The sequence below is a fragment of the Pezoporus occidentalis genome, unplaced genomic scaffold, assembly GCF_034315485.1.
Source record: "Pezoporus occidentalis ecotype Australia unplaced genomic scaffold, CSIRO_AGI_Poc_V1 ctg24, whole genome shotgun sequence".
NCBI classification, from domain to species: Eukaryota; Metazoa; Chordata; class Aves; order Psittaciformes; family Psittacidae; genus Pezoporus; species Pezoporus occidentalis.
The window spans coordinates 8,346,567-8,370,919 of record NW_026914285.1 but is presented as its reverse complement, the minus strand read 5'-3'; the positions used below and the strand labels follow the sequence as shown (position 1 = coordinate 8,370,919).

Below are 24,353 nucleotides of genomic sequence, written 5' to 3'. Positions count from 1 at the left end.
ATTCAGTGTAACTGGAAGCAAAAGCACACTCAGGGAGGTGGATGGATTTAAACAAGAAACAAACCCACAAGCCACAGAATTTCCATTGACTTCTATTTGGACCAGTGAGCATTTGCTTTTAAATCTTAGAAGAGGATAAATAATTTCTTTTACTAACACTTGTAAGTCATGTTCCAGCTTCAGAAGGTGAATGCTGTATAACCCAATTAATGTACACCGGTTTCACAGCTATAAATAAGTTTCCTCACTATATTCTAGTGTGTCAGTTCTACCATCTGCCTGGTAAACAAGGATCTCACTTCAGTCATAAACTTTGTGTAGGTTCAATATTTGTCAACAGTCCTCTCATAAAACTATTCCACAATATAACACGGAATCCATTGTAACTTAATGAGAGCAAATGGAGACAAGGAACAGGATTTATGTGTGCAGTTGACATTACACTCGTTTTTAACTGGACATGGTTAAATGAAGAATGCAAGTCCATGAGCATTGAACACTGCTCCAAACCACAGCATGAACATCCTACTATGAGAATGAGCATTAAATTTTAGTCCTCCATAAACAGCACAAGTTCTGTGCAACAGAACTACCCAGATAACCAAACCAACAAGAGTGAGTTCTGCAACTCTCAGGTCAAATTTGGTAGATATCTCAGCATAAGAGAATTTTGTCTGAATTTTATGCCTTCTCCATAGGCATCTAAAAAGCCTGTCTGCTCTGCAGTCAGCCAAATTAGACCATGCTGATACTTATCAGTGCCAGAGTTGCCACAGTGCCCAGAAGGGTTTTCCAGCAGACGTATTTATTGTGCTTGAGCAGCTTTGTCTCAATGGCTCTGGGTTTAGGCTTGTGTAATCCAGGTGGTCTGACCTAGGTATTTCTGTACCAGGACAATTTCAAAGATCCCATTAGAGCATGGGACTGCTTTCCTGGAGATTCAAGACATCCATGTGTATCTTGACAGGCAGCTTTTGCATAAGTGTAAAAAACAGGTGAGGTTTTTCAGTAGAAAAGCAACTGATTCAGCACAGAACAATAGAGCTAACCCCCTACCAGGGTTTACTTTCAGTTAATTTCCCTCCACTTTAGTGTTTGCTTTGGAGATCTCTGTCAGTCTTAACTGCCATGCCAGTAGTAAAATGTTCATTGTACTGTCAAGAGATCAAATCAGCTTCCTACCCACTTTAGAGAGTCACACAACTCAGTTGTTCAACCCTAATAAGGGACAGAAACAATGCTGGAGGTGAAGCTGACCTTTGAGGGACATATGGTAATGCTACATTTATGGAAGCTGAGCTGTGGGAGGAGCCAGCTCTGTTAACTTTCCTCATGGGTGTATGTTTTTAAATGGCAGGACATGCTGAAGTGCCCAGAAAGCAGAATCATTGTCTTCCACAACAGTTTCTAGCTGTGTTCTCTTTTTGCATTTCAGCTCACGCCAAGACTTATGAAAAGAAGGTTGAAATGGTGAGAACAGGCAGTTCTGTGTTTTCTCTTGTTACTCTAGTTGTTGTCTAATACTCATATAAATCTCATCATTATTCAGTAATGTTAGCAATGCTGTGGTTTGTGTTTCCTGGATTGCCAGCGTTCTCAGTTTCTAGAGGCTGCTTCACTGCGTTTACTGACAAGTCCTTAATTTGTACTGTCTTGGGTAGGAAGGTGTAAATGAAAGCCCATCTGAACTTCCATCCGAACTGAGCAAGAACCTGGAAATAAATCCTTTACATGGAAGGAACTTCTGGAAGCATTCACTGGCAACCTCCTGGAAAATTAAGAAAGGTGGGACTTAAATACTGATTCTGTACCTTGTCTAGCTACTTACTAGGTCACTTTGGTACCATAGCTAGTGCTGTAGAAGATGCTAGAAGTGACTAAAAAATGTCTATGTAAATGTAAATGTAAACCATAGCTTTCTCACTGAAACACTTTCACCTGACATATATCCATAGGGGAGGCAGCAGTGTGCTTTCTAGGGCCATCCAGACTCTGGGCTCATGCTAATCATGCTAAGTGTTGATGAGGCCCAAAACAAAGAGGAATCTATATGGGTTGTGAAAACCATTGAACAGAAATTAGAGCAGACATTTTAGCCATTATCAAGTTGCATCAGATTTTACGTTACATTGCCAAAGAGAACAGATGCACTGCTCCCCATGTACTTATCACACAGTATCACAGTATGCTGGAGATTGGAAGGGACCTCAAAAGATCATCTAGTCCAATCCCCCTGCCAGAGCAGGAACACCTAGATAACGTTACACAGGAATGTGTCCAGGCGGGCTTTGAATGTCTCCAGGGAAGGAGACTCCACAACCTCCCTGGGCAGCCTGTTCCAGTGTTCCGTCACCCTCACTGAGAAGAAGTTCCTTCTCAAGTTTAAGTGGAACCTCTTGTGTTCCAGCTTATACCCATTACCCCTTGTCCTATCATTGTTTGCCACTGAGTAGAGCCTGGCTCCATCCTCGTGACACTCCCCCTTTATATATTTATAGACACTTATAAGGTCACCCCTCAGTCTCCTCTTCTTTCTCAGGAAAGTGCCTTGGTGATTGGAGTTGAAGAGTGAGAGACCTCACTTCACCACAGTTTGCCTTACGGCTTCTAACTAGAACATTCTCTTTGTGCCTCCTTCAGTTTTGTGGGTGTGAGATGCAAATAACAGCTTTCCTTTTGTGCAAGTGTGTTGCAGATGTGAGTATACATCTGAGGCATTCAAACACTACTGCAGTAGGAGTGAGATGGGAAGCTGGCTGAAATGAAGTGTGTCAACGTTTTTTGGTATTAAATCCTCTAGGATTATTTTTAAAAAGACATCTATTTTTTAACTGTCTTTCAAACCTTTTAAAATGTCAGCTTTACAAATTAGATGTTTTTAATCCAGATGAATGGTTTTGACTGATCATCCATTTTATAACATAATCTAATGGCAAGTTCTTAAATTCGGGGGAGAAGAAGGATGTTTGCATTCTGACTGATAGAAGAAGAATGAAATCTGAAAGGAACTGTATGCGTGTGTGTATAAAACATTGTTTATATCCGGTGCATACAGTACAAATACTGCCTGTTGCTCCTTTACCTTGTCTGAGTTTACCCCGAATGTTTTTTGTTCTTTTATGTCCTTTTCTACTTCTGTCTTCTTGTCCCTTCTGGTTCCTGCACTTTGGATTTGTATTCCCGGTAGATACATCAATTTAGCACCAAATAGCGGTACATAGCCCTGAGTGCCAGTGAGAATCCCAAGTCACAATTTTCTTTTTTTGTGGTTTGTGACTGATCACTGGCTTTCTGTTAGTGCAGTAAAACAGGCAAAACAGAAGAAACACCTCTTTAGTCTGACACACTTTTTAAGCCGGTTCGTTCTTCCAAAGGTCTAATTCATGACTGTTGCAGTTGAAAAGATTGATAGTGGTAGATGGACATCAATAGCTCTTCAACATTGCACAACACACATTTGATGTACTGGAAGATTTAAACAGCCAAGCAACAAGCAAAGAAAACAATTGTTTAAGTTGAAGTGGTCAGAGTAATATTTTGAAGCTTGTTACATTTTGGTCCCTCTTTTTTCACACTGTGTACTCTTCAGTCCTGCCTGAAGCTGCCCTTGGTACTATCTCCTGATCCTGCCCCTCTTACAGTATGTATGTTCCAAGCACAGCATGAGCCATTCACCTCATGTGCTTATCACACTGTAGGTCCAACTCAATTTCTGATCCCTCTGGTCTATATTTCTGTGGGGCCTGGGAGAGCTTCTAGCTCAGGGTGTGCACTCAGACCCAGCTGGCACGAGATGCAAGTGAGCAGCTCCACTGCATGCCTTAGGCAGAGAGACTATGCTGCTCATGCCAGAAGCAAAAAAAAAAACAAAACAAGAGTCTTTGAATAAAGAAAATGAGGACAGAGACTAAAGCATTCCAGTGCCTTCCCACATCTATCTAGAAACAACTTGTAACTCAGTGAGAACAACCTTGCTGTGGTATTAGGGGTGTGTCTGCATGATGCAAGCAGCCTAGTGTGGGTATCCCTCCTCCACTGCGAATCAGGTACTCTAACCTGGACAGAGAACCATGCTGATGAAGAAAATGAGGGCAACTTAGGCACTTCGGACAGCTGAACTGGGTTAGAGGTGCTGTTGCACAAGCCTGCAGAGCCAGGGTGACTGTCTTCATAAGGATGCAGGAACGTGGTTAGCTGCTACAGCCACTCTCACCTCTACAGTAGCTGTGGTTCAGCAGCCTGCTTGTCTTATCAGTTTATTGATGCGGTTATCTGGGTGTGCCTTTGCTACCACATTTCCCAAGGCACAAGCTTTATCTAGAATGAGATGAGAGAGGGAGGGAGAAGGTGGGGAGAGGCCTTCACTTTAGTTCAAATTATACCCACAATGATGTGAACTCTTTCAGAGGAGATTTTGCTGATACCAGCAGAGGAGACACCTTCAGGAGGACTCATACAGATGCAGTGGCAGGACTTGCCATCCATATCACAAGGTATTATAACTAATATCCTTACTTGCCTTACAGCCTATTGGCTCAGGCATCTCTAGGCACGGATGGGCTTCTAATGCTCTGCTTGCTACAGCACAGCTACACGTAAGGCACACAGAACCTTAGAGGGGATGTTATGTATGCTAGAGGGATTTGACATGCAGCATCCTCCTTGAAGCCTGTGTAAGGTCCAACTCCTTGTAGCCTCTCATGGGACTATGACTTCATTACCTGGAGCAATTTATGACTATTTCAGTGTCCTGAAATGGAGTGAGCTGGAAGATCTGTCCTGTGATTATTCCTACAAGCAAAGGAACATCAGAGTTTTCACCTCGAGAGACACCTTGTCTTCACTGAAGATCACCTGAGAGGAATGAAACTTTTAGGAGCTTGGTGATGATGCTAATGCTTTCAAAATAAAGAACGAGAAATTGGATGAAAGCAACATTTCAAATGTATTTCAACAAAAGAAGATACAGGTTTACTTTAGGTTTTGTTTTACTTTTTAATCTTGAGTTGAAACACAAAGTTTGGTATTCTGTGGTCTTTTCTTCTCCAGCACTTCTGCCTCTCATTTTTCCCCTTTCATCACTGAAAAAAAGGCAGAAGGAAGAAACCCAAGAAAAATAAATGGCCTTAGCTTTTGAAATGTAACATTTATTTTTATTTCAGTTCATTGCTTTGATTTAATCAAAAAGTTGAACAATGTTCAAATTTTGAAATAAAATTCTTGTTTCCTTTAGTTCATTTCCAGAAGAGATTTTTCTGTTTGCATGCTGCTCATCACTAAAAACATCTTAATCAGCAGGAGTCCGATTTAGACCAGGACCTGGAAAAACCTTGCTCCTTTACTTCTTTGAGTTTGCTAGTGAAGGAAAACTGAATTCTGGTCTGAGCCATGCATTAACAACCAAATTGCTTTACCCCTTCTCTCATGAATAGGGTCTGCATTTGAGTCTTTGTCGTATGAGACAACTAAGAGTAGTCAAGGGATAAGGCTGCTGACGGGAGAACATAGCATGATCCGTGTGGCAAACCTCTGCTCTGCGAGCCCTGTCAGGTGCTCAGGATCTAGGACCAGGAAACTCAGTCTGTAGGGCAGCAGCTCCCATGTGTGGTCACTAAAGTCCACTTTGTGAACCTTTAAGTAGCTTTTCAGGATCCATGGGGGGCGTCTGTGTGGCTGGCAGTGATTGGGTGGTATCAGCACTTGGAATGGTTTAGAGGGGTGTCTGCTGACCTAGCCAAGGCTCTGCCTTGCTGTAGGTAGTTTCTGTTGGCTTGAGCTTTCAGGGTCATGGCCAGTCTTAGCAGTTGAATACTGGTTCTTGACAGCTTAGAAATAACCTTCCTAATAACCTAAGAAAAAAAAAAAAGGCTTTTAAACTGAACCTCAACCAATTTTAAGGTGCTTGTGAAATCTAGATATTTGCTTATACTCAAAAAAAAGAACATGTTGATGTAGGTAGGGAATGCTAACTTGCTTTCATGAGGTTTATTTTTTTCATTGCTTTGAAGCTATTTAAAAAATACCGAATATGCATTGGGGAAAATATATTACAGTTTGTTACCCTTCATTTGATTTTAGCTCAGCTTGCTTTTGGAAATAGTGCACTGAGCTCAAAGAGCGTTTAAACTTCAAGCTGATGGGTCATGCTGAAGACTAAGTACTAAAGCTGAGAAAGAAACCTTCCAACCTTGGAGAGTTTCCTACACAAGTGGTTGAAGAGCAATTAATAAAGTAACTGTCTGACCATATTTGTCTTGTGGATAATAGACGTTGAAAAGGGACGTGCAAAAATGGTATTTAAAATTACAATAACATTTTTTGTACAAGCAACACCACACAGAAGGCTACTTGTGCTAATAAGCATTTGGAAATCAGCAGGTCTATCTCCACAAACATGACTTTAAATAATAGAACATGATCTCTGCCCTGGCATGGGATCAAGCACTACAAATCTGTGTCTAGATATTACATCTTGCTGCATGTCAAGGCCACCTAGACAGCTGGTGATACTATTAACACCACAATTTGCTTTCTCTTTCATCTCATCTAATTTGTTCTCCAGTAAATTGTTTTAAAAAGTAATCTTTTGATAGGCCTTTGAAAATTAAATAACTCAAATGTGTACAAAGCTATTTTCTTAAAACAGTGAGTTTTAAGAAGGGCCAGACTCAGACATTTAAAATGTGTAGAAGTTGTGGACTCATTTACTGTGGGATTGTGCAGACACTTTAGCTGACCCCATCCCAGGACACATGAAGTGACTGCAGTTTTCGGATACACTGAATCAGTTCTGTGACACCTCCTCCCTGTGTTGCCAGAAATATTGAAACACCAACCCTGGCTTAGCATCATGTGCACCATGGACTTCCTTTGCATGAGTAAGAGAAGTAAGCAAACCACAAAGCATTAGATTTCACAACTATCATCAGTGGCCACAAGCACTTAATCAAATATCCTTCAATGTCAGTTTTTAAGGAAAAAACACTGTCCCACCTGACATCCTTGTCTCTAAAGTGGAGAGACATCAATTTGATGGATGGACCACTCGGTGGATAAATTGGCTGGAATGGCTGCATGCAGAGCACTGTGGTCAATGGCTCAATGTCCAGCTGGAGACTGGTGACAAGTGGTGTCCCTCAGGGATCAGTGTTGGGACCGGTCTTGTTCAGCATCTTCGTCGCTGACATGGACAGTGGGATTGAGTGCGCCCTCAGCAAGTTTGCTGATGACCCCAAGCTGTGTGGTTCGGTTGATACACTGGAGGGAAGGAATGCCATCCAGAGGGACCTTGACACGCTTCTGAGGTGGGCTGATGCCAACCTCATGAAGTTTCACCATGCCAAGTGCAAGGTCCTACCCCTGGGTGGGAGCAATCCCAGGCACAGCTACAGGTTGGGCAGAGAAAAGATTCAGAGCAGCCCTGCGGAGAAGGACTTGGGGGTGTTGGTTGATGAGAAAATGAACATGAGCCGGCTTCAGTGTGCACTCACAGCCCAGAAAGCCAACCATATCCTGGCTGCATCAAAAGGAGCGTGACCAGCAGGTCCAAGGAGGTGATCCTGCCCCTCTACTCTGCTCTCGTGAGACCTCACCTGGAGTATTGTGTGCAGTTCTGGTGTCCTCAACATAAAAAGGACATGGAACTGTTGGAACAAGTCCAGAGGAGGGCCACGAGGATGACCAGGGGACTGGAGCACCTCCTGTATGAAGACAGGCTGAGGAAGTTGGGGCTGTTCAGCCTGGAGAAGAGAAGGCTGCGTGGAGACCTCATAGCAGCCTTCCAGTATCTGAAGGGGGGCTGTAGGGATGCTGGGGAGGGACTCTTCATTAGGGACTGTAGTGACAGGACAAGGGGTAATGGGTTCAAACTTAAACAGGGGAAGTTTAGATTGGATATAAGGAAGAAGTTCTTTCCTGTTAGGGTGGTGAGGCACTGGAATGGGTTGCCCAGGGAAGTTGTGAATGCTCCATCCCTGGCAGAGTTCAAGGCCAGGTTGGACGAAGCCTTGGGTGGCATGGTTTAGTGGGAGGCATCCCTGCCCATGGCAGGGGGGTTGGAACTGGACGATCGTGAGGTCCTTTCCAACCCTAACTATTCTGATTCTATTCTAAAAAAAAAAAAACACAAACCAAACACCCAACACCTCTATTTGCCGAGTGTCTGAGGCTTTTTCCCCTTCACCTGACAGTACTGTAAGTGCAGGTGATTCTGGTGAAGCCTTAGAAAAGAAGACAGATCAAGGGAGGTTAAATGAATGATGTGGAGCTAAGAAGAAGTTTCATTATGTCTATAAACAAAAAACATGGGCATACCACAAAGCAGCCCAGGGTGTTTCACGCAGCTATTGCTCTTGCCCTTTCCAGTCAGTGAAAAATAAATGGTAATGAGCTGAACAGCTCCTGAGTTACAGCAGCACATCAGCTCCTGAGTTACAGCTGACCCCCACACAGACATGGGTGCTGTGATGGGTATGGAAAGCAGGGAGGGTGAGGCCATGGGATGGTCGTTACCGTGGCTCCAGGGAAAGGAAACCAGAGTGGGACCTTGTGGAATCAAAGGGTGATGTTTTTTTCTGAATGGCAGGTACTGCTCACTGTCAGCGTCCCGTGGGTCACCTGCACCCAGACACCCTTCCCCTCTGTGCGTGAGGTGGCAGGCCAGTGCCACCTGCTGTTGAGCCCTGGCACAGCTCTTGGGTTCTTTGCTGGCGACAACCAGCTGTTTTCTGGATGTGCCTTTTGTACCCTTCAGGGATCTGTCAGGATCTTTAAGTCAAAGGCAAATTTCCTGCTTCCTATTGTTCTGTTTTCCTTATCAGCATGTTTTATGGCACTTCTCCTGTTCCTCCTCATCTCTTTACCTTAGCTTGAGGCTTGTTTGCTCTTTGCCTTCTTGCTACCAAGTCCTTTGAATGAATTTACTTCTACAATGCCCTGTAGCAATGACCCTATTTTTTTATTCAACACTATTCTGTTTCTTCCAGTGCTTTCACATGCACATTTTTATTCATCTTCACTAACCTCAAGACTTCTGTTACAAATACTCTGACCTGTGCCAAGAGCATTGTTCTCACTGATGTCCAAACATGATTTGGCCATAGGTACTGGTCCACACAACCAACATGGCCACCCTGTTTCCAGGAGGTAGAAAAGAGTAGTAGGGATGTGACCCACACATTGCTATGTGCCCTTAGGGCCACAGAATAGCCCAGGCTTGGGGTTATTTATTGAGGATAAACAGAGATACCTCTATTTATGGAGAAGCCAGGAGCCCTCTCATGCATTTTGCATTTGGATTGCTCAAGAGCTGCCAACCAGCGTGGACAGTCCCTGGTGGTTTTGGATCATCTCAAGTGGATCTCTCCATGACCAAGCAGTTACAAATGTGGACAGCCCTAAACCAGCATGGATGTGGGACAGTTTGTGCTAGGCAGTTCAGCCGTCAAGGATCTCATTCTAGCCCTTTGGTTTCTTATTCACCAGTAGTAGGCACAGTCAGTATGTATTGCTCCCAAGATCTCACTGCAGGTCTGTAACATACATGATTCCCCCAAAACAAATGAAAGCTGGGTTAAATTTTGCCCTGTGTTTCTTAAAATCTAGGCCACTGTTTCAATGCAGCTTATGAGGAAGTTACCAAGAAAATAAAGACAGAACACTGTTCAAATTACTTATGAATTTGTGTATTTTCTATTTAAATTTGTAAGGCATACGAAAAGAGTATACAGGTTTCATTTTTTATATTTATATATATATGTATGTATTTGAAAATACAAAGTAAGTGTTAGTAATACGTGATGAGTGATTGCTCAGCTATCAACCCCAATATGAGAGTTCACAGTGGAGGGTGGGAGGGGAAAGTTATTGTGCCTGTTTTCTCTAAAGGCAAGCTAAACTAAAGCCACATATTCGGCACTGCTTACAAATACTTGTGACGTTAGCACATCTGCATTAGAGCTGGGCAGTGTGTAAGAGGAAGACAGTGCAGGCACAGTGCATCTAACACCGACTATTACCATTAAGTAAAGCTTTGTTAGAAAGCAAGCGTATGTTTGACATGGGAAAGGACAAGTGACTGACCTAAAAGAGTATTTTTGTGGATGTAGGTGCTGTAAAGCTATTTTTAGCCATTTTTACATCTATTTTGTACACAGGCAAAATCCATCAGAAGAAAACTTCCACGTGACCCTATGACTAAAGCAGTGCACACTCTGCTCCTGTGTGCTTGCTGAGGACCTGCTCAGCAAAAAGCAGCTGTGAACATCACTTATCCCAGCCCATACATCTCTATGTCCATACATCGTGTGCTCCTCAGTGCCAGGCTAGAGGATGCTCCCGAGTACTGACTGATTTAACAGACACAGGCAAGTCTGGAGGGGTCCATCTAATCCATCCCCCGCCTACTGCACGAGGTAGGTCTGTGTTGTCTAATCAGCTGTAAAGCTCTCAGCAATGAAATCCTAACAGCAGCCTTGGGAAAGCCAATACGTTAGAGCTCAACCAGGAAAAGGAAGTATAGGAGGACTGTTTCTTTCTTAGACCCTCTCCTCCTCTTTGCTTTCCAAAACCAGATGAAAGCCACGGAAGGATGACAAAGAAATTCTACATCAGTAGCAGAGGACAGATGTTCACCCCTTTCTTATGTCTACAGTGAAAACTGTGTTTCTCCCCCTTCCCTCATCAAATATCTATTATCAGACAGTCCATCAGCCAGTGGCACTCTGCATTTCTCTCTTTGGGAGCACCAGGAGGGAAGTTCGATGGGTTTTGCGGCCCTGAGAGAGGAGAAGGCAGGATGGATTAATTTATTTAATTATTATACCAAAGAAGACTCACACAATGTAAAAAGGAGTTCTACTTCCTTGACCTGCCCTGCAGGTCTCCAGCACAGAGGAGAGGGCTTCTGGGACATGAGGTGTAGTCCCACCTACAGGCTGCCCTCTCTCCTGGGTTAAGCCAGGTGCTGCATGGGCACCAGCGGCTGGCTTGGGGCCCTCTGAGGCTTGCAGAGAAGCAAACAGAAACCCTCCCGGTAACTGTGAAGTTTGGCAACAACTGTGAAACAGAGATCAGAGGCAGCGATAACAAGAGGTTAAATGTGTGTTAGAAACAGGGCAATTTCTTCTCAAAATTCAGCAATTTATCATAAGTCACTAGTTTGTAATATTGCTATAATTGTGTAACCTACACTGTTCCCCTAACCCCAACAGATGCTTGAATATTGACTTATGCCTTTAACTTGGAATGCACAACAGATATTCATGTGTGCAGACATCTGTACAGACACATAAACATACACATACATAACTTAAGAATGAGCAAATAAAGCTATACAATCATTATAAAAGAAGGATTGGCCAATAGCAGAACTTAAAATTACACTGCAGAATGCATACTTCCATCTTGGCTGCTGCCCATCTGAATCTCGGAAGCAATAAAGAACAGAGGCATCTTCTGTTTACTTCATTCTCTTTGCAACATCCAAGTACGCATACTCAATTTCTTGATCAGCAGGACAAGTGTTTGTAAATTCATCTCTTGCGTATGCATTGTTCAAGTATCTTGAAATCCCTGTCATTTCAGGTGGAAAATCAAAATTTCTATATTTTTTTGCAACAACCTTTTATTAAAAGAAAAAAGAAAAATATAATTACATACATGATCTGAAAAAAAAACCAAAATCTCCTCTTTGTGCATAGTTTTAATTTTCAATGTGCAAGTCTGTTGTTATATGCAACACAAAGGTAAAGAAATGAAGAAAGCTAGCTAACAAGCTAACTCACTTACAGGGTTTATTTGGTATAAATACTCAGCTAGAGCTATGCAGATCTATGTGGACCAGTAGACCACACCTGGAAGAGACACAGCTTAAAACAGAAAAGGAGCTAGCATAAACCAGAATTAACAGATCATCTTATAGTAACAAACTGCCCCACACTTGGATACTTTCAGTGAAAGAAGAAACTTGAACTGAAATACTAAATTTCAAATGGCTAGGGGAAACAACTATTGGCTGATACCTAACCCCTCCCTGTTGGCCAGCAAAGGATGGTGTATCGTTCATCCTCCATCATCCTTCAGGCATTCACCTGGCATAAGGTGAGTCGCCCCATATTGGCCCTGCTGACCCTGCTACCTCTGAGCTTTGCTGTGCCTGTAGTCAAAAAGGACACTTTCTAAAGGGACCTAGTTTGTTTGAAAGCCAATGAATTTCCAGTGCAGCCATGTCTCTGCCAGAGCTTGGCTGGCTTCAGAGTAGCCCAGTGGCAGACACCTTGGTCACTAGGACTGTTAGGTAAGTGTAGATGTTCCACGGCCCTGCAAGAGGAAGCTGAGAACCTTGGCTGGAAGGCAATGGGTGATTGTTACCTTGCTAATGTTATTGATACCAGCAGTGATATTCAGCCAAGCAAGAGTTTTGGATTAAAAGTAGGAGAAACAGGACTGAATTTCAGTTTTTGTTGGCTTCTCGAATTGGCATGGACAGAATAATTTAACCTTACTGGTCCATGCTCGTAATCATTTTGCCTATGAAATGGAAATGAAAACACTTCTCTACAGCACTCATTTCATACTTACGAGAGGCTTAGTGAGTGCATTCATAGCCCAGATATGAAACCAGATATTCTAGCACCCGAGTCAACAAACTGAGGATCTGCCTCACTGTGCTGTAATGAAATGGCCTTGTGCACTAGCATACAGTGCCTCAACGCAACCACTGTGTGGCCTCAGAACAGATAAAAGGATTCCTCTGCATTTTAGAAAAGGACTTGAGCTTCTGTGACACTCTTCTCTTTAGGAAGCTAAAAAGCAAATGCAAACCTTGATTATATGGAGCTTTGGTAGGAGGTTGCAATCTGCTAAGGTGAGATCATCTCCATCCAGGAATTTCCGACTGGAAACAGTGATCTCCTCAGTGCTGTAAGCATCAATTTCATCAGGCAAGGGGCTATTTAAATAGTTGTCCAGCTTCCTCAGGGCTTTAAGCAAAGATTTTTCCAAATCTAGGTTAAGACAATAAAAAGGTTATTCAAGCCTGTACCAAGACCTCTCTGACACCAAACAGAAAGGCAACTCCTGCATCCTGTCTCCTGGCACCAGCCCAGCTCACAGACATCTGGCCATGCCAACTCCTGCAATTCCCTTATCCTAAGCTTAAAACTTAATGCTGGGATAAGAGCCCTAAGTAGCTAAACGGGGGTTCTGAGAAAAAACAGAATGGGGCTGTGCTACCAGAAATGGCTCCTCAAACACCTCTGTGGAGCATGCTTTTGCAGAGTGACCTGGCAGAGTGGCTCTGCCTTCACACTGACTTCTCACCTTGGGATTCATGGAGCAAGTGCCTGCCCACAGGCAGGGCAGCGAGGCTGGGAGCGATGACAGCAAGTGTACTAGAACTGTACAGCTCTGATTTCTCCCAGTAACTACTAGGTCTGACTAACAGACTGCAGCACTCACTTTCATTAGCATCTTTTCTTGGGTTCTTTATGAATGCAGAGAATTTTGCAAACACATCGTTTCCTGCAGAGTTAGACTCAGGGTGGTTTGGTGCAAGCTTGGGATACCTGGGGAGTTGAACAAGAAAAGTTATATGACTAGCCTTTATTTTCATCTCCATTAATTGACATAGATTATTCTTACACTGCAGTGTCACAATATACACAGGACTCTCAAAGGGAACCATCCTGAACTGAAAATCATTTGGCAAATGATTTTAAACATACCTAAGCCATGTGGATGACCACCTTTACCTGAGGGAGATGGGAAACAACTGTTATTACTGCAAACACTGCCCAAACAGAACAGTGGCTCTCCTAGGAAAAGCAGAGGGAAAATCCCTACTCACACTAGCTGCTGCTCCTCCCAGCCTCCTTGCCTGGACAGCTCAGGTGTCAGCAAGCTGAGAGCAGCCAGCCCAGTAGCTGTTGCTGCTAGGGGCAGAGAGGTAAGGGAAAGAGCAGCCGCTTGCCTGGTTTAAGTCAGGATTGGATGCTTGAGAAGGGATCATGAGGAGACAGCTTCCCCCATCAGGTACATGGTAGAGCGATGGGACAGGATGCTGCTGATGGTGGGACAGCAAGGTTTGGGGCAAGGTGGAAAGAGCTGCTGGGGTGCGGAAGGACAAGTCCGCACATGCAGTTCTAACGCATAATGAATGAAGGCTTGACCCAGCAAAACCAAATGGTTTGGTCACTGAACCCCCATTGGGGACCATGAGGGGCTGAAAGCAAGAGAAGCAGCCAGGAATACAGTACCGGGGTGGAGACAGCTTTTCTTCCAAGAACTCTTCAATCTTGTTGACATCAGTTTTCACTTCACCATCAAAAGTCATGAAGGGAGGGTTTGTTCCTGGGGCAAGGTTCTGCAGGTCAGCAGGCTTTCTGATGGGAGGAAAGAGAAGGGGTTAATCAATGCAGGAACCACATTTGCAATTTCTACACTTAATTGCAACAGTTTCACCTTAAAACAACAGGCTGCTCTACATCCTTCTCACAAAATAAACCTTAGCCCAGCTGCTTCACACCAGTGGTGTGAGAATCCATTAGCCTGTATCTGAATGTGCTCTGAAATGCCTAAAACATACCCCAAAACTTCTGCGTCATGTTAGAGGCCTGCTGCAAAACAGGTTAAAACCTCAACTGCTTCAAAGGAGTTAGTCCACCTTATACTAGTGAACCCTAAAGAGGAATCAGGCATCCAGACTTGACACAATGCCATGCCACGGTGCCGTTTCAAATCTATCAAAAGAAAGTCAGCCTTTAAAATCACCATTTTGGAAGAGCTGTTCTGAAAAGAGAACTCTGGTTACAACCTCACCTTTTCAAATCCACAGTTGTAACATTGAATATGACACCTTTTAGCCACAGAATCATAAAGAGACGCTGAGAGAAGGGGCAATTTCCGATGCTTTCCCCATCACTGCCAGCCTGTAATTAAGAAGAAAAGGCACACATACATCTGTGATAATAGCAAATTTTGATAGCAGATGCAGAAGGAAAGCAGAAAACCCAGGTCTGCTACGAGTACATATAGCATGTTACCCGTCTCTACCAAGACATATTTTCATGCAAAGTTTCTGTATATCCTTCTCCAGACATGCACAGAGATGTGACGAAGGATCCTGTCATCTTGGAGCTGTAGTTTTTCATTAAAATGCATAATGAATATTGCTGTAAGTTAGAAAACAAAATTGAAATTACAGCAGTCCTTCCAATGGAAATAATCTCCACCTCATTTGTCTATGTGAACATAAATCTACCTAAGTCACTGCGTGATTAAAACCAGTTGAGTCGTTTAATGATCACAGGAAACAAACAGAGACTTACCAACATAAATTGAGATGTAATGGCCAAAGCACTTGAGGGAATGAACAGAATAAATCAAACAATTAAGAATTTCAAAGTAAACAACTATGGGAGCCCCAGAGAGAAGGAAAGTTGAGTGCTGAACCCACCCGTCTGTGCTTTGCTGAACTGAGAACTAATGAAGCACAAGTTCCATGTCCCCCTGTGTAATCCCTCCTTGTTATAGTCCCAAGGGTCTCACTTTTAAGTGTGAAGTGTGGCCATACCCAAGCCATGTAACCTCTTTTTCTGTGTGCCCCTCTTTCCTTTTGGCTAAACATATCATTGGGTGTCAGTATAAAGCACTAAAGGTATAACTCACTATACGTGTGGCCACAGAAGTGTTGCTCTCATGGACTTTATATTCCACTTTGTTAAGAGACTTTGTTAAAATAAGGCAGTCTTGCATAGTTGCTATTGGTTGAGTTAGGCTTCACACAGCATTGCTGGAAGAGATCAGAGGTCTAATTTTTAAGCCCTTCATATTATTCTCCTAAAGCACAGTTTCAAAACTTAGATTAAAAGTAAGTGCACAGAAGTAAAAAACCAGGTGTATCATTTACTCAGTTAATAGGTTAGTCCATTAAGTTTTGCAGACCTTATAACCAAACAACACACATTAATGAAACCAGTTCTGCTTGCTGTTTCACCTTCCTCAACGCTATCAAATGAATCTCAACTACAGTAAAAAGCTCTCCATAAACAAACATTGCCATTGGATTGCTTTACAGTGCTCACCTTCACAAAGAGCTCTATGTCTGGAAATGAGCACCTGGTCTGGAGCAGGCAAGTTTCTGCCATGGAGCTTGAGGGACGCATGAGAAAGGATGCTCCTGCAGCTTGATAAACCTTCTTATTCTCCGTATCAACCTGAAGGATCCTCCTCTGATAACTCTCTGTTGCTTTCTGCCTTTGGTATTGCCACAGCCACCGGCTTTCTTGTTAGTGAAAACCGTAATAGCTTATTGTCATAAATACTGCCAGGGGATGAAGACTTTTAGAAATGTGAAAACAGCTGGACTGCTGTGTTAGAAAACTCTTGTTTCGTAGGTGGCAAAAATGAAAGCTGGTCAAAGCTACTATTGTATTCTTCTTCCTACTCAGAGCACTGCTTTGCAGTGCTGTACAGCTTACAGCAACAAGAAGACAGAAAACTACTGTGCATCTCGTAAAAATAAGACTAGAAATGCTGCTAGCATGTGCTTAAAATAGAGCTAAATACTTAACACCACCATTTTGTCTCACCCTGCCTCTCATGTCAGGTTTTACCTACTCCCCCAAGGAAAAAGGAGGGTGATGGTTATCACTGTGCCCCCTTTCATGCTAGCAATGGGCATCTGCACCCTGCACCAGGCTGCAGAGGGGAGAAGCAGCAGGCAGGGGACATTGTTTTGCCTGTGCCATGTCTGGAGGAGTCAGGCAGGCACATCTGGCTCCCTCTTTTACTGTTGGAGTTAAGGAAACATGGGTTTTGCTTCATTTTGTCCCCCACCAGCTTGGTGACGGTACACTTCAGAGCAGCCCCAGCCTGCTCTTCTGGGGAAATGTCCATAGGTAGAGCCAGGGATCCAGGTCAGGGCAGGTGTCCTACCATGAGAAACACAGGCATGAAGCAGGCACCAAGTTCCAGTTTGTCTGTAGCTGGAAGGACATATAGGCAACCAGGAAGCTGAGGGACTGTCAGTCCTGGAGATGTTATAGAAGCAAACTCCTGTCTTGTTTCTAAGCGCAAACTTTTTAACGTCCATGCCTACCTGGGAGGAAAATTTGCTGCAGCACTACTTTCTATTTTGCACTGGATAAAACAGCAAACAGCAAATCTCTCAGCCTTTTACCTTCATGGCTTTAGCCTGCTAGCAACCTAGCTATAACTTAGCAATAAAAAAAAACAAGGACTTGAATAAAACAAGGGATTAAGCATTACTGGTTACAACAATGCTCTGCCAACTGCAATGACTGAGGTGATCAACTGTTTATTTGGTACTTTTTGATGACTTCTATGGGCTAGTTCTGATGGTGTTAAACACACTGACGAAAGCCAAAAGGCATCTGACCTTCACATCCTGTGCTGCCTCCTCTCCCATGCTGCTTACAAGGAACACCAATAGCACACTGCTCTCTTAGCTGTCCTGTGCAAAGCAGGCATTACAGTCTCTAGTGAAGTGATGCAGTGTTTGCCCAGCTTTGTTGTCTCCAGTGGTTATGGAAAGCACTTGGCTTTTACAGCAGAAAATAAATTCACAGAGATTAGGATGTTTCCCCATTTCTGATGTGGCCATGATCCTTCTCACAGGCTAAGAAGAAAATCTGATCAGTTTCCTTGTGCAATCACTGATGAACTTTATTGATTTAAATCCATTCTAAAAGCCCACGCTATCCAGGCAGTGTAGTACACCCCAATGTCTTAGATGGGGCTCTGTGCTGTGGGGTTGCTGTGCCTGAACTGAGAAGAACAGTCATAGCTTTGAGAGTTCCTCAGTCAGACTCAGCTGCTGAGGTCCTATGGTAAAGGAGGCAGCAGCCATTCAAGTAGAGACAACTGAGAAGCTGGTGAACTGGATCAGGCTTTAGGAAGCTGAAAGCCATTTAGTCCCCAGGGGCTTGAGCTCTGGGTGTGAGGTGAAGGGATGACAAATCTCCAGGTTTGCCACACCAGGGCTAGTGGTGGACACTTCCAGGTTTCTTTCAGTTCTGCAGAACTGAAGGCAGATTACAGTAGCCCACACAACAGCACAGGCAGTGATTAAACCTTTCCCTACTGTAACAGTGACCAGCAGTCTGAATGACTGCAAGACCCTGAACACCAAATCTGATTCAGACTTTGACACAGTTTGACCTGGCACCTCAAAGATGTTACAGTTTCCTATAACCTTTGCTGAAAGCCCAGAATGTGGATATTTTGGCCTACTGTGGAACACAGAATGAATACAGCTAGCTAAATGCCTTCAGATACCTCAGCTTGCATTTTGGCTTACAGGAGACAACTCTGTTCTCCTAACTCAGCTCACCTAATCTGGGGGGCTACAACTCCTACTGGACATAAAAGCATCAGTGACACATGCCAAAAGTGTTTGTTCACGTTTCCTAACAGAGGGTCTGCCATGATGACACCAGCCACTCAAAAATCATGAGCTGGGACACTGAAATAGCTTTATAGCTGTGTAATGAGCAAGACAACAATACCTGAAATATACCATCATTGTATGATAATGTACCTTCCAACAAAGCAAGGGTGCCCTTTTTACAGAAGTAAGACTGTGTGTCGATATCTTACCTAGCAGGACACAATGCAGCTGTAAGAGAATCAGAGAAGATCCATATTTAATACCCTCAGGAAGATAGTGCAACGAGGGGCATTGCAGCCTGGGAGCAAAACTCCCTGCATTTTTCTCCACGCCACCTCTCAGGGATGTGTAACTTTGAGCTGTGCCTGGTACACACGCAGAATTTAATTACACTTCCTCACCACTGTGCTTAGTGATGATGGAGGGTGAAATCTTAACTGCAGTCAAGTCAGCTGGAGTCCTTTGTTGTTGATTCAATGGAGGATTGTGTTTCCAGACTGGTTATAATCGTAATAACCAGGCAAATGCTGCTGTAATTGTAGGTAATACTGCATGATGGCCTCCACCTGCAATTGTTGTGACATTCTCTTAACATTCAGATCTTGTGGGTGAAGTGGGCCAAGTCCCCAAAACACAAAGCTGGTTTTTTATGCTCTTCTGCTGCTTCAATAGATGGCAAACCAGCATCTTGAGCAATTGGCATTTATGTTTTAATTGTGATTGGTCAGGAGGTCAATGTGCTTTTTCTAGTAATACTGGGATTTAATGAGTTCATTAATCAAACAATTAAGACAGCCCTTGCTGCAGAGGAGAAAAATGTCAGGCCGCGCACAGAAGCTTTAATTCAGAGCCATCAGAGCCCTAGGCTGCAATTGTGACAGTATCGACTTCTGACAGCTCTCTGTAACGATGTGCCATTACTTAACAGGATTATTAGCATGCGCTCCCTGTTTTCATTTATTTTTCACTGTTCCATGCTCTTCAGTCTATTTTTCTGTTGTTGTTCCAGGTCTTCCTCAAAGATGCTGGGAAAAGGAGAAGCTGTCCACACCCTTCTTCCCACTATTGCTTAAGCTCCTAAGAGTAGGAGAACCACCGTGCCTTAGGCTAATTTCACTAGGCAGCAAGACCTTAGGCAAAGATATCAAACAGGGTCCTAAAAGAACTATATTCAGTTTCTGGAGCAGCAGCTCTGCTTTTCTAGGTTGCCTTGAAGAGGTCACTTGCCTCCATGTCCTCATCCACAGCAAGAGGATAATTATAGTGAATTCTCTCAGGAGTCACACACTGTATGTCATTCTTAAGCCAGTAGTTAGGGCTCTCCCTGAGCTGGAGGTGCTCTGCCCCTAGAGCTGTTGTAAGAATTTGTTTTGTAACTGTTTCTGTTCAAACATCTCAGGAGCCAGGTTTCTGAAGGTTCTTCTATTGACCTCAAACATTCTTTGCCTTTAAAATCGTGATGAGTCGAATTTGTTTTTCCTGGACTTTTTCTTTCCTTTTGAAGGTTAAGCATGGAAGAAACAGTTCAGAAGGAGCAAAGCAGACTTTTTTATTTGTTTTCATATAATTATATAATCCCTTTGAAGCTACAATAAAAAGAACAAGGATCATATCTTTTTCTTTTTCCCAAAAGCTGAACTGCAATTCCATTTTCTTCCTTCAACACAAGGGAGCTAAGTTACCTTCTTTTCCATATTTATGCTGGCTAAGAAGCAGGTTTACCCAGCAAGTGGAGCAGAACTGCTGCTACTGGGAAACGACCCATCCAGCTGTGACCAGTACCATGGATCTGCCCCTGCCTGTTCTGCTGAGCTAGCTGTTTCAGGCTGAACTGGGACTTGCCTCTAAGTTTTCTTATTCGATCCTCAGCTATGAGGCAGTTTGTGCGTGCTCTTCCTTCTTATACCACACCAACAACTCCCCCCTCCTTTTTCACAGCGCATTTCATCTTCTGTCAAAGAATAGAACCACAGCAACTACCTGGAAACTACTGCCTGAAAAACTACAAGGAGTTTGCAAGCTTGGGCCTCCTGTGGGAAGCAACTTTAAGGCTGGGTGCAGCTTTCAAGACCAATAGTTATTTTGTTCTAATTCCTTCTAGAGACTCATTTGTTCAGCACTGGCATGGATTAACTGAACCCACCGCATTCCTAGCCCCGACTCTTGCCATAAACTAAGCCCTGCAATGTCAGCCTGACAGCAGTAGCTGTATCACAGCACTGACAAAAACCCCTAAAATTGGCAATATTACTTCTGTTATGAATGCGATAAAAATATAGTTACTACAAGTCATTTTGCTTCACTGACAGCAACTCTAATACACTTAATAAGATACGATATTCTGTGCTAGGCACAGGAGCACCACAGGCATGTCATTTGGGTTAGATCACATTCAAAACAAAGCTTTTTTGTGAGGGTGAGACAGATTACCTGGATTTTTCTCTAAGCACTGTGTTTATTTTGTGGCTACAGCTAGGACACGAACACCTAAACACTGGATTTTAGAGAATTCGTTTGATGCCACCTACTGGGCTTGAAATGGAAATCTTGATTTGTGCTCCTGAAGCAATGAGCAGCAGCAGCCTCAGACATAAGTATATCTCATCATGAGAAGCTCAGCTCAGAGCCACCTCTGCAGCAAGAACCCTTGCTTTTCGCTAATGGCAGTTATAAGAATAGTTAAGATGCTGAAATTGTGCTTCCAGGCTAAGTTCTTAGATACAGCATCTGCAATTTAAAGTACATTTTAATGGACAAAGAAAACTTTTGCGACTTATTATTCCAATACTTTTGAACAGTCATGTAGGTCTGCCTATCCGATAATACCCAACACTTAAAACAGATGTTTCCAGCTGCTGTTTAATTTCTCAGCCAAACAGAAGGAATAGTCATATGCAAATGTGGCTGGTAGTTGTGATTCCTGCTCATAAACTGTAATTTTTGTACTCCCCAGGGTAGACTCTTGCTGTGTGTGACATCCGCAGTAGAGAAGTTCAATGAGAAACCTGTGTTAAACAGCAGTTGGATGCTCCTTCAGGTAAAATAATTTCCCATTTCCACTTCCTTTTCTCTTTTAAGAACAAAATAAGCACCTTGATATGGAAAGCGTTCCATAAGGATTTTTGTTTTTAAAACAAATGTATCTTATTTTATATTTAGAAATACTAATAACATCTATCTTTTATCTTGAACAGTATTACAAGGTTTAGAGAACACCAAACATACTTAAAGGATTACAACTTTTAACATGCAAGTTCATAGCACACTTTTTGTCCTAAACCCTAATTAAGTTTTCAGGTTAAGGAGGCAACAGTAAACGTAACCACAAGCATCCTGCTGAAAATAGATTCTTTCTCTTTTTAAGGTGCTAAGACACAAAAGCATGCAGGGGAAGGAGGGAGCAAGTATACTAAAATGAGAAGAGGTGGTTTGACTTCCATCACCCTCTCCTATGATATCACTCGTAAGACCCCTTTTTCCTGCTAAAGCTGGAAGTCTGCCCCTGCTGACTCAAATGCAACTGGGGACAAACCCTGAGCACTCTCTTTCCAATGCAAACAGCTTCTAGCAATTGAGTAGCTAAGTCTTCCCTCAGAAGAGTGTCCATGTTGAACTCTGTAGGAAGCATGGCCCTTTCCCACTTGAGCAGGAATGATCCCCTTTACCCATCACCCCCTACATAAGAACCAAGTTAGGGCTGCAAAGAATATCACAGCTGCAGCCTTCAGCTGTATCGCAGTTCTCACTCTGTACACCCCTCCTCAAGCACGTGTTTGGGTGTTTCATGAGATAGCCTCAGTAGTGAGGTCATTCAGTGCCAGGGTGCAAGGATCCCCATGACCACTCTTCCAAGCTAAAACATGCCAACACGTTGCAATAGATCTTACAGAGCATGCAAAATTTCTAATCTGGATGGTCAGCTGAAAAATGGACCCTGGGGTCTCTGGTCTCTGGATGTCTTCCACTTTCTCCCCTTTCTCCCACCTCTCATTGAAGTCACAATCAGCCAATGTATTTAGGTGTGCCTATAACTTTTAAACAAGCATGTTAGCTCACCAACTGCAAATGGATGGACAGATTCTTTAAGTTTTGTATCTGCTAAATATCCTCTTGAATGACAGCATGAAGTGCAGCTGGTTATCCACTCAAGTGGATTTGATTTTGGCTTTAGAATAAAGCAGACTCATCATAAGTCCTGTGCACTAAGTAGTGGAGGGGAAATGACAAAGTAGAGCACTAGCTGACTTTACACCTCAGTAATCCAATCTGCAAATTGAGGTGCTTTGGGAAGAGGACGTATTAAAAAAGGGTAGGTGCCCAGATTAGCAAGATGCACAAAACCTGAAGACAGCTGCAGGCACAACTGCAGGAAGGAAACCTGGGGGAGAACCAGCAACTCAATTAGTGTGCACTAGGCTTGACCATTACCTGCTACGATACTGGTGGGGAGAGCCTGGTTTTGTTACAGAAACACGAACCCTCTCCATCCAGGTCAATGGATGCCATGTGCCACATGGACAGGCAGCAGTGCAGAGTCCCACTGCACAGAACAGAATGGGATTAACCAAGAAGCACATGTCTTCTAGAGCACCAGGGTAGCTGGAAGTGTTTCAGATCACTGGGTATGCCAGCTTTCCTGTTCTCTTCCTCCACCTCACAAAAAATGGAAATGCACAATGGTTCAGGAGGGAACCTTGGAGGTCCTGTCTGGCATTTCAGCAAAACATAAGGACAAGTTTCAGCCAGAGCCATGCTGGGGAGCTATCTAATGATAACAACCAGACCTGCAGATGGAGCCTGCGAACCAGAAGGAACAGCAGGAGCACTTCCAGTGCTTTTTGAACAGAGTGAATACGCCACAAACTGATAACCCTGAGTTTAAGATAGTGGCAAAATGGCTGGTGATAAAAAGTGGTAACTTTCAGACAGGTCTAAGTCACTGAGTTCATGGACCAGACATCAGGAGGCTGCTCTGGGTGCTGAAACCCATCAGCAGTTGTCTGTACTCATCAGATGTTAATAGCCAACCACAAAACAGGCTACAAAGATGAGATCTTAGGAGTCCTGCTTTAAAATGCTGTCAGCTTGTGGAGCTCCAGGACACCAAGCAGCTGCCAAACTGATGCAAATACAAAACTATGGAAAAGGTGTGGCTGGGATCCTCAGACAGAAGGATTTCTTAGCCCTGCTTTCCTTTTTTAACTCATGAATACAGGGAAATGTAGACCATTATAGAAGCATCTAGGCACTAAAAATTAAGTACTGTACAAATATGTATAAGTACAGTGAAAATATTAACTGAAAGACTGCTCCTAACTTAAAAAAAAACAAACAGAAAACTTATATATAGACCATTAGTGGGAATGCCAAATGATTTTTGGAAGTCTTTTTACAAAACATGATGGAGATTAGACAAAGCTAGGCCAAAAAGAGATGTCAAGGGAAAGAGAATGAAAGGAAACACGTGCAGGTGCAAGGCAGTAAAAGGAATTAACTTTTCACCTGCACATCTTCAACTGACCACAAAACACCATTAAGCTGTTTTTTGCGTGACCACGATTATAAGGTAAAGGCCGAGTCTGCCTACAAACAGGATGATAATTTATGCAATTTAGGGTTCTTCTGGAATTGACAATGAGTTCGGGCTAAGTCCCCACCTGGAGAAACAATGAAACTCTTGCTACCTCATATTTTAACATTTGAAGCTTGGGCAATTTATGTCTCCTGGCCTGGCCACCCATTAGCATTTCATAACATCTTCTAACAGTTTCATTATTAAGGCTTTTCTCACTCTGTTAGGCTTCTGAAATTACACTATACTTTTTTTCATGCAGTGCTTGCATTAACTTATGATTATTTTGTTTTATTAGATTTCATAATTCAAATGTTCAGTACAACACTTTGCTAGAAATGGTTCTTCAAATGGTCTTGGTCCTCAGTTCAC

General features: G+C 43.1%; 1 protein-coding gene across 1 annotated transcript in view; it reads right to left on the bottom strand.

Moving 5' to 3' along the window:
- Window positions 1–9,667: 9,667 nt before the first annotated feature.
- The window catches only part of CLIC6 (chloride intracellular channel 6), a 29,196-nt gene continuing 14,510 nt past the window's right edge, over window positions 9,668–24,353 (bottom strand). Inside the window, exons 2-6 of the mRNA XM_062622282.1 lie at window positions 14,818–14,927; window positions 14,256–14,381; window positions 13,459–13,565; window positions 12,823–13,004; window positions 9,668–11,620 (exon numbers count right to left, since the gene is read on the bottom strand). Of these exons, the coding sequence (XP_062478266.1) occupies window positions 11,459–11,620; window positions 12,823–13,004; window positions 13,459–13,565; window positions 14,256–14,381; window positions 14,818–14,927 (687 nt within the window). The 3' untranslated portion in view covers window positions 9,668–11,458. The remainder of the gene's footprint in view (window positions 11,621–12,822; window positions 13,005–13,458; window positions 13,566–14,255; window positions 14,382–14,817; window positions 14,928–24,353) is intronic.